The following is a 12,469-nucleotide window of genomic DNA, read 5'->3' on the forward strand; positions in this document are numbered from 1 at the left end:
GAACTGGAAATCCCTCCAAAATCATGCTTAGGGATTGTTTTTCTTCAGATGGAACTGGGGCCTTAGTCAGGGTGGAGGGAATAATGAACAGTTCCAAATTCCAGGCCATTTTGGCACAAAAAATTCAGGTGTCCCGTTAGAAAGATGAAGATGAAGTTCACCTTTCTGCACAATGACAACCCAAAGCACACATCCAAATCCACAAAAGTATGGCTTCACCAGAAGCAGATTAATGTTTTGGAGTGGCCCAGCCAGAGCCCAGACTTGAATCCAACTGAACATCTGTGGGGTGATCTGAAGAGGGATGTGCACAGGAGTTGTCCTCGCAATCTGACAGATTTGGAGTGCTTTTGCAAAGAAGAGAGGGCAAACATTGCCACGTCAAGATGTGCCATGCTAAAAGACTCCTACCCAAAAAGACTGAGTGCTGTAATAAAATCAAAAGGTGTTTCAACAAAGTATTAGTTTAAGGGTGTGCACACTTATGCAACCAGGTTATTGTGAGTTTTTTGTTTTTCCCCCTCAAAGATTTCAGTTTTTCAATTGAATTGTTCACGTTATAGGTCACATTAAATGTGGAAAAAGTTCTGACATAATTTATCTTTGTCTCATTCTTTTACATCACAGGAACCTGGCATTTTAACAGGGGTGTGTAGACGTTTTATATCCACTGTAAATATATACATACATATACATATACATATATATATATATATATATATATATATATATATATATATATGTATGTATATATACAATTTAAAAAAGAGCTTTAGAGTGGTAAGCATATAAAGTATGTTGGCCATTGTCGTCCAATGTCAAGATATGTCAGGTTTACAAGGGTATTCTCGGCAACTTGAATGCCTTGTTGCAGAATCTTACTAAAATTAGAGGGTGGGTGATATGAGAGGCCTAGATAATCCCTAGAGAACAGTTATATTGATGATCGTGGGAGAAATCAGTGGTACTTTCTTGTGGCAGGTCAGTGAAAGAACAGCGGGGAGACAAGGGCAGCCATTATTAGGAAAAACAGCAGCTGTGTGGTGCAGACCAAAAGAAAATTACCAGATACTCAGCGGGAGGCCAATGATGAGGCCTGCACAGACCATGGGATCAAGAAAGCAGAGGAATCAATGACTGGCATCAGTTCAGCAAAGAGACAGCAGGGCAGGAGACAAGAGTGCAATAGGACAAGGAAAAATACTCTGCAGAGTATGTGTAGTGATCCGGGAGAAACTCTAGAAGGTAGCTAATGAGTCCAGTGTAATAAACATCAGTGCAAAGAGATCGCATTAGCTTAATTGCAAATGAGTGAGCACTGAACAAAAATGTAAACCCAACATGCAACAATTTAAACTATTTTACAGTTCATGTAAGGACATCAGTCAATTGTAATAAAGTCATTAATCTATGAATTTCAAATTACTGGGAATACAGAGATACATTTGTAGGTCAGAGACACCTTTAAAAAAGGGTAGGGGCATGGACAGTGGCGTGGTTAGCCCTGGGATCTCAAATGTACTAACAAAAAAAATCGCCCCTGATCTATTAATCTGTTATTCCGATCGCGCTTAATGGCAATGCAGACGTCACATCGAAAAGTTCCTCACGTACATTCAAAACCCTGTACTTTCTGTCGCATGGGGGAGGGGGGGGTGGGCAGTCAAGCAGAAGTTTACTATACCCCATGTGTTAACCAGGGTTTAACATGGGACAACTAAAATCACAGACACATCCAATTTCTGCAATAAGGCTCTATATCATTGTCAATAAAATCTATTTTCATGTTTCATTTTGCCCATTTTGGTAGAAATGTGATGCAGTAAGAGTTAAAAATGTATTCAATAAACAAATCTTACTGTTAAATTGACTACGGTTGAACATTTTAATAACGACAAGAAGTTGGAGTGAAATTATTTTGTTGATTGTCAGACAATCCGCTATTACTGTATATACAATTTGAACAATGAAAAATATTACATATGACTTCATTAATTAGTTGATACTGAAATTCAAATGTGTCTGTGCTAGGCATTTTAAATGCAGGAAATATGTGACTAAAAATATATTCCAAAGACCCCAAGACTTCCCAGCAAAGTTTGTCCCACCCAACCCAATAATTAAACAAAAGGACTACACCATTGCAACTATCTATAAATAGGCAGCCATTTATAACAATATAAACTGGCAACATGCTGGAGTGACCCAAAAACATCTACAATTAAAATATAATATGAAAGAAGTCTCTTTAAAATCCTTCATTGTAATTTTCCTTGCAACAATACTAAATCAAAATGTATTGCTAATGTAAATATTATTTGCAGCTTTTGCACAATGAAGCTGAAAGCCATTGAGCAACATTTGGTGATTGCATTTATAAATAACATATACGACAAACCTGAGAATTTATTTAAAATACAAAATGAGATTAGATTTTGAGATCTCGAATGTGACATAATGTTTTACAGATTCTCACTCAACTAGATAAAATGTTGTACATTTCCTCATTCTCTTTGATACATTTTCCAACATCTGTTTTCACTTATTTATAAATGTATTAGAAAATCAAAATTGATAATTATTCTTGAATGTGGATAATGTAACAGCATACTTTGAACAATAATAAACGGTAATAATAATAATAATAAATAAAATGTTTAGCATTGGTCTACCCTGACCCCTGTCGCAATTCATCAAATGTGCAGCTTCCCCCAATATTCATAAGGCTGTCTCTGATAATCCCTTTAGGACCCTCAACGACAGAGCTATCATAATGATTATTATTTTTCATTCATTAAATAAATTAATGGGGAAATTATTTGTACACATTATGTTTAATAATGTCCATTACCCTTGTATACTATCCATTAAATATATATACAAAAAATATATTAATGTTAATAAAAAAGCAAGCTTGTCCGTGCTTTATTTAGGTGGCCAAAACGTTTGCCTTACTAAAATCCGGTGGCGTCGCTCGAGTGCTACCTGCTACTACGTACTGTACTGACAGCTAGGCATACTACATTAATTGATCTAGCCACTGCATATATTATAACTTTCCTCTAGTTTAAGCGTCAGTATTAAGGTCAAGATGTTTGAGGAGGCTAGTGAGGTGTTCGATAACATGTTTAAGTCCTCTTTCCCCTTGACTTTCATTGTTTTTATCCCGGCGGTGTTGATTCTCGTCTCTCCCCTTCCAGCCGAAGCCGCACATGAATTTACCGTGTACCGCATGCAGCAGTATGACCTGCAGGGACAACCGTACGGTAAGAATTTAAAATAACTTCGTGTTTAAAAAAAAAATTAAGATACATGTAAAGGTGTTCCAATATAGGAATATTAACGCTGTCGCAGAATGCTAGCAAATGTTACATTACTATACAGCTAACATTAGCCATTTAGGTGCAAGCTAACAAATAATTGCTAACCATGTTCAATGTAATGTGTAGCTAATGGTTAGCTAGCTAGCTTATCGTCCTTCATGTAATAAAGTTACAGTAATGTAATAACATAATCGTATAATAACCCATATTTACACTTATATACATTGGAGTAAATATTTAACGTATACATATATTTAACTTATACATATATTATACATATTTTTAACTGTTTAAACATTGTTGTGATTTCAACTAAATTAACTGCCATAACCACAATAAAATGCTTAGTTAGTTACCTTATTTTAGTTAACCTTGTCTTGCTAAAATTGCAATGACACGGTTGAGTATCCTACACCTAAAGTGAGGAGTCTCAGGAACAATCCGAGCCATTGGGATTGTCTCTCAACATGGTGGTAAAAATGTTTCCTCGAATCACGTGGTATAACCATATATATAAAGCATAGATGGGACATGTATTATCTATGGCTATAACTGTGGGTGGGTGGCTTAGGTCAGGTCTTACTGAACTCATGGGGACCAAATGTCCCAATGAGTATAGTAAAACCGGAAAAAGTTGGACTCATTGGGACAGTGTGCCAGTCCCGTAAGGCAAAAGTCAATTTCCGGCTCAGGGTTTAGGGTCAAACTTACAATTGATTTTATAGTTAGACTTGGGGTTTCTTTAAGGTCCAGGTGTTGTTGGTTAAGGTTAGGCATTACTTGTTTCTTTATTGAGGTTAAGGAAAGGGTTAGGTTAGGGTAAGAGTTAGGTTTAGGGTTAAGATTATGGCAAGGGAGCATGCAATTTATATTTTCTGGTCCCCATGAGGGTAGCTGTACAAAGGTGTGTGTCTGTCTGCGTGCGTTACTGCAAGCATATAATTGAGGACAATTTATAGTTGATATAAACGTCACCTTTCTAATTAGTCATTGAATTGTTGAGTTTCCTACACTTCCCTTCTCATAGGATCTGATCCACCTTGTTATTCCAGGTACTAGAAATGCCATACTGAACACAGAGGCCCGCACAGTGGAGGCAGAGGTCCTTAGCCGCCGCTGTGTGATCATGCGGCTGGTGGACTTCTCTTATGAGAGATACCAGAAAGCCCTGCGCCAGTCCGCAGGGGCTGTGGTCATCATTCTCCCGAAGAATATGTCCACTATGCCACAGGACATAGTACAGGTTTGTAATTGCATTGTAATTCTTTGAGCAGGCTTATGACCACACAGCATACTACCCTGAACGTCTAATCAAGAGGCATGGCCCTGTTTTGCCTTGGGAAGGGTTAGGGTTAGTTTGGGTGTATATTTTTTTCTTTATTACCTTTCAACTATCAAATCCATGAATCTATTGGTGTAATTTGATTTCATTTTGTAACTTTTTATTTTTTGAATTGCAAAACAATTGCGATATAAACCTAAGGAGGTAAATCTACCATTCGGAAATCACTGATTGCTAAAATAAATCTAAAATAAATAATTTGCTTTGGTAAATACAGTTGCAGTAAATGACAAGTTAAACTTCCAGTGGTGATAACACAGTTATTGTCTTTTTAATTCTTTATAATGCTTGAAAAAGAAAAGAGAACTAGCCTTTTCTGCAACTCGCTTACTTCTATCATTATCGAAACAGGAGACTGCCAGGAGAACTGCTAAGGGGGCAAGACATTTATTTTCTCTCCCACCAAGGCAAACAATGTCTTTTTTCTTTGTCTTTTATGATTTCGCGTAATTCTGTATATAAAGACATTGAGTGAAATGGTGGGAAAGTAGCCCAATTGGAAAACTCATGTCCCAGCTAGTTTACACACAACAAAACTATTGATAAGCCTACTTGATGGTTTTTAAAAAAGCATATATAACCATATACAAAAGTCCTACTCCTGTTTATTTCTTTCAAATGTAAATAAAAGGTGCATACTATATTGTTTCAGATTAAAAGGTCTTTATACATTTTGCAGTTAACAAATGTTTAAAACAATGCATTAGTCCTGTCAGTGTAGCCCCCCAGCACAAAGCTCTCATTCCCTGGGTTAAAAGAAAGACGATTGCCTCAGTGTTTGGACTGGTCGTTCCGTCAAAGTGTAAATCCAGACATCGTCTAGCCTTAATGGCCTCCGTGGCGCTTACCATGTTGGAACAGACAATGACATGTCACTCTTTCCAGCTTTATGTAAAGAAAAAAAGGGGGGGGGGGGGGGGGGGGGGGGGAACTTAACTTGTCAAACCAGACAGGCCGGAATGGAGTAGGGAAGTCAACTAGTGGTGTCTGGTGTAACACACCTTTTTCCTAACGGCTTTGCAGGGTTGTGTATGATAACGTTGCGTTTTCCTCCACCCTGTAGCAGTTCATGGAGCTGGAGCCTGAGATGCTGGCCACTGAGACGATCGTCCCGGTATACTTCGCCCTGGAGGACGACGAGCTGCTCTCAATATACACACAGACCCTCACCTCGTCCTCTTCCCAGGGATCCTCATCCGCAGCGGAAGGTACAGCACATTTCATTTTTTTTGTTGAAAAGTTTTGTTATTTTTTGTTTGTTTGTATGAATGTAATTTCATCCTCTCTTTTCCTCCACCAGTTCTCATACACACAGCCACAGCCAACGGCTTTCAGATGGTGACGAGTGGGGCTCAGAGCAAGGCAGTCAGTGACTGGTCCATAACAAGTCTAGAGGCAAGAAACCTTATTAGGGCTGCGAATAACTGTTGTTTTGATAATCGATGAATTTCTTTATTGTCATTAATCAATGTGTTTGTTGAAAAGAATGCAATTCAGTATCAAGTGCATGTGTTTTATCGTATACTACTGATATAAGTGGTCCCTCTTAATGCAAGATACGGTTGACTAATAGTAGTCTTTCCATCCTCTCCCAGGGGAGACTGGCGGGAACTGGAGGGGAGGACCTCCCCACAATCGTCCTGGTGGCTCACTATGACTCCTTTGGTGTGGCTCCGGTGAGCCAGTCCTTCATCCTTTTTTTTTTCCTTCATTGTTTGGTGTTTTTGGGTTTCTCCCTTTGTGGACGATAGGGACCACCGCATTAAGTCAGTTTATTGGCCGCCAGTATGACTGTGCTCTTCATCACACTCCTTTAGCTGCATTACAGTTCATTATATTTCATAGGAGACTTCAGCAAGTGTCTGTTTCAGGTTTTTCAAAAGCTTCCAGAAGTGGGGCCGTTAGATCTCTCCATCCCGGTGACTTAAATCACCTTCCTGTTTTTCTCCTGACCCAGTCTCATGCTTGCTCTATGACTCTTGTGCTGTCTTTTCCAGTGGCTGTCCTATGGAGCGGACTCTAATGGTAGTGGAGTGTCTATGCTGCTGGAGTTAGCCAGGCTCTTCTCCAGGCTCTACACCTACAAGAGAACTCATGCCGGGTGAGCACCTCCACAGCCTTCAGACATGAGGGTTATTCGGTTATGACCATCTACATACATCCCTACAGTTTTAAAATCGCTGCCCTCCACTTGGGAATGTCATAATTCAAGAATAACCCTCTTACACTGGACAGAAAATGGATTCCTTCCTGTGTGCTTTGGTTTCTAGAATCGATTACTTGTAATGGAGTTGGAATGGATGTGGTTCTTGCAAATCTTGAGGTGTACTCAACGTGCAGGAGTGTGAGTGCTGTTTTAGATGTGGAGACACATTAGTGTAAATTTGTGGTCCTGCTGTCGATTTTTCCCACTGTAATTTTGTAAAAAGTATATGTGGGCTTATATATGGGCCTATCATACAGAGGACAGAGAAAGTGTCAGACTTCACAATGCTAAAATACAAGGCAAAGGTAAAGACACAAGAATTAAGTGTTAAAGTGATTGCGGATATAATGACATCAGAATTTAAAAACGCTCTTAAAACGGACTCTCCCTCTGCTATGTTTAACTGTTGGCGTTCCCAGCATGTAGCTACCAGACTGTGGAACTGGTCTTCTGTTGACCTAATGGAGGCCAGCAGACAACTCCCACATTAAACATCTTCCTATAATTTATTTCCACACTTGCTGTCTCTTTAGATACAACCTGCTGTTCTTTGTCTCTGGAGGAGGAAAGTTCAACTACCAAGGAACTAAGAGATGGCTGGAAGACAACCTGGATCATACAGGTACCCTGGGCTTAGTTACAGGACGGGTATTAGAGTTACAGGACGGGTATTAGAGTTACAGGACGGGTATTAGAGCTACAGGACGGGTATTAGAGCTACAGGACGGGTATTAGAGCTACAGGGCGGGTATTTATATTTGCATCATTATTCCAGTGAAAATATTGTCTCTCGCACCCTCTCTCCCTTTCTGTGTGTGTGTTGGTCTCTGTGTGTCCCTCTTCGTCTCTGTCTGCAGACTCGAGTCTGCTGCAGGATAATGTGGCGTTTGTGTTATGTCTGGACACCTTGGGGAATGGGGACAGTCTGCACCTGCACGTGTCCAAACCACCTAAAGAGGGAACCCCCCAGTATGCCCTGCTCAAAGAGCTGGAGACTGTGAGGAGCATCTCATATATGTTTTACGCTGCTCTTTTGTTTTGATATTATTTTCATTCTTATAATTGATATACACACTTATTAACTATAACATACAGTTCCCTCTGAGTATTGGGATAGTAAGAAATATTTGTTTGGCTCTAATCCAAAGTTTTGGATTGGAATGAAACTATGAAAGAATGTTTAAGTATAAATTTTAACCTTTTTATGTGGTAATTATTCGTATACATATTATCTAGCTAATTTAGACATTTAGTCTGTTCCATTACTTTTGGTGCCCTGAAATTGAGGGACTGTATAAAGTTGTATGAAGTTTTGTCATTTCTAAATGGTAAATATTTTCAGCATGATTATTTTTATGTATAGGCTACAAAAGCCCTAGTTTGATAAGAAGTCCAATCTTTTGCTGTTTTAATCCTGAACCCTCACCAGGTGGTGTCCAGTCAGTACCCAGAGGTCAAGTTTTCCATGGTGCACAAGAAGATCAACCTGGCAGACGACACACTGGCGTGGGAACACGAGCGCTTCGGCATCCGACGGCTGCCGGCCTTCACGCTGTCCCACCTCAACAGCCACCGCGAGGCGCAGCGCTCCAGCATCATGGACGTGCGGTCAGTGTCCCCGTCTTCTCGCCACGGGGCGGGAGAGCACCCTGCTGGGTGGGTTTAATACCGCAGACTGACCGAGCGTCCTGCGCCCCCTACGCACCCCCCCCCATCCTGCTCTTCCCTGCCCATCCCAAACCACACCACCAGCCCCACAACTTGCCCCCCAGGCCTCGCTCGGCCTAGCACACCTCGGTCCACCGGTCAGTGTGATCGACTGAATCGTGTGTGTAGTGGGCGGGAACGGAACCCTGCACACTTCGCAGCCCTGCTGACATCCCTGTCTGGGGTTTCTGGGTCTAAGACTCGATGTGGGACTTGTGTAGATCCATTGGTCAACACCAGGGGGCGCTATTGCCAAGTTGTGTTTAATCTGGTGTGGGGTGGGGGTTGACAATTTCTGGGCTACTGGGTTGATTTGGGACTGGAATCCTTCATAGAGCTGTAGAGAACCCAGCCTCATCACTGCCTCCTCACCCTTTTACTCCCACTACCATTCACCATCATCAGCGTGTTTCCGTGAGTTGAGCTGCTCCAGCTCGCTTGGTAAATTTACTTTGAATTACCGTTGCAGACCTCATGTGGATCTGCGTAAACTCAGCAGGAACACCAAGCTTATTGCAGAGGCACTGGCCAGAGTCATCTACAACCTCACAGAAAAGGTGAAGAGCCTGTAGAATGTGTAATTGCCGGCATAGATGTTTTCCGCACTGAAAGCCATTCAGGTGGTGTGTTTCATGCTGCCTTTGATATTTAAGAGGCCGCTACTACCATAAAGCAGGTTTGACCCTTGTTTTTTGTGTGACTGTCCAGGGTGCTCCTGGAGACCTGCAGATCTTCACTGAACAAATGGTAAGTGGTTGAATGTGTCTGGATCCTTGGGTCCTAACACTCTAAAGCTTTCTCTGACATGGCTTTCACCAAGCCTATGTTTAGGTTCACCCCAAATCAGGGGTTTTGGGCATTCAGTTTGTGTTTTGGTTAGCTGTCATAGCAGGACCATTACGTCAGGGTCTTAAAGGGGAATAGTACCGTCTGAAATCTCCTTCCATCTTCAAAGTCCCACGTTGCCAAACAATCATGGGTTAGACAAAATAAAATTGACAACTGCTTCTAACATATTGAAACCGAGCAGTGTACCTGGCACTTTAAACAATCACGTAAGACACCATTATTAGCCAAGTTTGTTAATGTTTAGGATGATGTTCGACAGCTTAATTGCTTTTATTTTGAAATAATTTATTGGCCTGAGTATTGCAGTGGTAGTTCAGTGTGTTCATTTTTCCAGGGAAATAAATTATATAAAATTTATTTCACATGTGATAGGGCCACAGACAGCCAGCACTAATTACAGCATTTTATTTTAATAAAAGTACACTAAAGGGCTTCTGTGTCTTTTCATTAAATTCTTGAAAAGGTAAAAGTTGTTAACAATAGTCTTAACAAGGCAAATGAGTATCAGGGGTTTGTCCTAAAGCTCCCTCATGATGAGTGTGTGCTTGTGCGATCCTTTGTGCTGCGTGTTGGGCCAGCAGGTGCAAGAGGAGCAGCTATCGTCAGTTGTGGACTGGCTGACCGCCCAGCCGCGGGCTGCCCAGCTGGTGGACAAGGACAGCAGTGTGGTCAGCACCCTGGAGTACCACCTGGGTCGCTACCTGAAGGATGTCCGCAGACACTACGTCAAGGCTGACAAGAGGTGAGCCCTGAGCCACAGCTGAGCATGTCCTTTGGTCCTCCCTGGAGGTTTAGCTGTGTCAGCCATCTAGAAGTCCCTGCTTAGCCATGACTGTTCATAGTGGTCGGACTATTTGACTGAAACACAACTTATTTTGTCCTTTTAGAAGATTTGAATGGATCGAAATGAGTGTGTGGATGTGCTATTTGATTTATCATTCTTATGTTTGTTGCTCTTTCCTAGTTACTGAAGAGGTGTACCCTCTGTCTTTACTTTGATCCAGTGACTTACAGATGTTACTGGCTTGTGATAGGATGACGATTCTGTACCACATGTAACATTGTTTCTCTCCCTCAGAGACCCAGAGTTTGTGTTCTATGATCAGCTCAAACAAACCATGAACGCTTACAGGTGGGTGCTGGTTGCTCTGTTTAGGCTTCAGAGTGCAGAGCTTTAGTGAAACCTTCAGCTTGCTATAGTTCTCCAGATTTTGTACACACATTTCACATGCCCACGTTGCTTTCCTGACAGGGTTAAACCAGCAATCTTTGACCTGCTTCTGGCGGTCTGCATTGCAGCCTACCTCGGAGTGATATATCTGGCTATCCAGGTGTGTATTAATTCAACGTGAACATTTGCATGGCCATGAATGTTAACTCATATCCAGGTCCTGGTTGTAAATTGTATACATTTCTTTCCGACACCTTACCTAGACATTTGAGGGGTTAAAAAATGATTTCTCACCTTTCTCACTCTTCAGCACTTCGGGGTTCTCTACAGCCTGGTGCGCAGAATTACAGCACCCAAGACCAAGCAGCATTAAGGCCTTTACACTGATCCAGACTCTAATCCACCTCTGACTACAGTGCCCTAGCCAATAACAAAACACATTACATGACAAGGGTGGACCAAGCAGCTCCTGTATCTTCTTTTTCTACCTAATCTACCGCCTTTGATCCTGTTTGGAAATGAAACGTGTGTAATAATCTCTCTGCCATTTGTCCATCTAGTTGGTTTCCTTCAATGTCTGTCCAGTCATAATGCATTCTCTGGTCTTGGTGTCAAACGTGACCCTCTCGTACACCCCAATCCCACATCAAGCCCTAGGTCTGTACTTTGTTCCCTTGTGGTCCGAACAAATTTGATGGCAATAACCAACACAGGGATTTCTTGCCCTCCGGTAGGCTTAGTATCATTTTAACTGTTACAACCATCCAGTCTGCTGATCTCCCAAAGTGCGTAATAAGTATGGGTTATAGGTTGATGTGAGGTTGGGCATTTTTAATAACACGGTTCATTCCTTAGCGCCCTGTAGTGGGAATTTTGCCAAACTTCATTGGGTCATCTTCTTGGGCAGCTATTGAGTAGCAGGAGAGTGACAGTCCAGAAATGAGACAGTAATAATTGATTAAATGGATTGTCATTGTATTAGGTACCCATGACTGAATTGTTTTCTAATCCAAATTAGTTTTCTGTAAAAACAAACAAATATATATAATTAATTAAAAATGGAATGTTGTGTGGACAATGAAAATCTTGGCATTGTTAGTGGACTAATGAAATTATATATGAACATTACAATTATAAATTGTCCCTCATCTCACCTCTTGACATGCTCTAGAAAATACTTTTTGTTCGGTTTCACCCCTTTTGTAGACACATTTGTTAACTAGTATTTCAGTGTGACTTAATGTGACTTTGTTTTGATACAAATGCCCTTTTTAAAATGTGAACACTAGACCCTCACGTTCCTGTTTCTTTTCCCTGAGATCTGTTGCAATAAGGCCACAGTCTACCAACCAGGACATGTTTATTGCAAAATAGTGGCTCCACATTAACATGCAGACACAGCATGTTGAAATACCCCCTTGCTCTCAAGTCTTAAAGGCAAAATGTGTTGGTAGAACAAATGTAGCCATTGGAGGGAGTCTGAAAATACCAGTGTGTTGTCTATGTCGCCCAGGCTTGGGTCGTGAGGTAAGCGTGGAGGACACCGCGCTTGAATGCTGTTTTTGGCATTATTGCACATTATACTGCTTGGCGTATTGCTCCAGCAGTCAGTGACAGCAAATGGACAGGTGCGGTTCCCCCTGTCTACAGAAGGGGGAAAAGCTGTGTGGTACATTTTAATTTATTGAAGCAGACGATGCTGAACTGTGCACTGATTTGAACTCTCCCTTTTCCAAGACCTTTTGTCCAACGCCTTCATTTTACTTTTGCCTCAACTGTGTTTTTACCTGATCCTCAAAAACTTGATTTTTGCAAAGATTACATTAAGAATAAATGTTTGTTGAAGTCAATCAAGCATGGTTCTTTTGAAG

General features: G+C 41.2%; 1 protein-coding gene across 4 annotated transcripts; it reads left to right on the top strand.

The window, feature by feature from the left end:
- Window positions 1–2,943: 2,943 nt before the first annotated feature.
- On the top strand, window positions 2,944–12,448 carry ncln (nicalin). 4 transcript variants are annotated; one of them, XM_010871456.4, is made up of 15 exons: window positions 2,944–3,266; window positions 4,376–4,566; window positions 5,729–5,873; window positions 5,966–6,060; window positions 6,261–6,341; window positions 6,663–6,766; window positions 7,405–7,493; window positions 7,729–7,868; window positions 8,301–8,527; window positions 9,048–9,135; window positions 9,287–9,325; window positions 10,006–10,169; window positions 10,506–10,559; window positions 10,680–10,758; window positions 10,909–12,448. In XM_010871456.4, exons 1-15 carry the CDS (start codon window positions 3,092–3,094, stop codon window positions 10,969–10,971), a joined length of 1,734 nt encoding a protein of 577 aa, XP_010869758.1. In that variant the 5' UTR covers window positions 2,944–3,091; the 3' UTR covers window positions 10,972–12,448. The 4 variants fall into 4 exon arrangements, with proteins under 4 accessions (XP_010869758.1, XP_010869759.1, XP_010869760.1 ...); XM_010871457.4 differs by having other exon boundaries at window positions 10,009–10,169; XM_010871458.4 differs by having other exon boundaries at window positions 8,301–8,479.
- Window positions 12,449–12,469: the final 21 nt, after the last annotated feature.

The sequence above is a fragment of the Esox lucius genome, chromosome 8, assembly GCF_011004845.1.
Source record: "Esox lucius isolate fEsoLuc1 chromosome 8, fEsoLuc1.pri, whole genome shotgun sequence".
Taxonomy (NCBI): domain Eukaryota; kingdom Metazoa; phylum Chordata; class Actinopteri; order Esociformes; family Esocidae; genus Esox; species Esox lucius.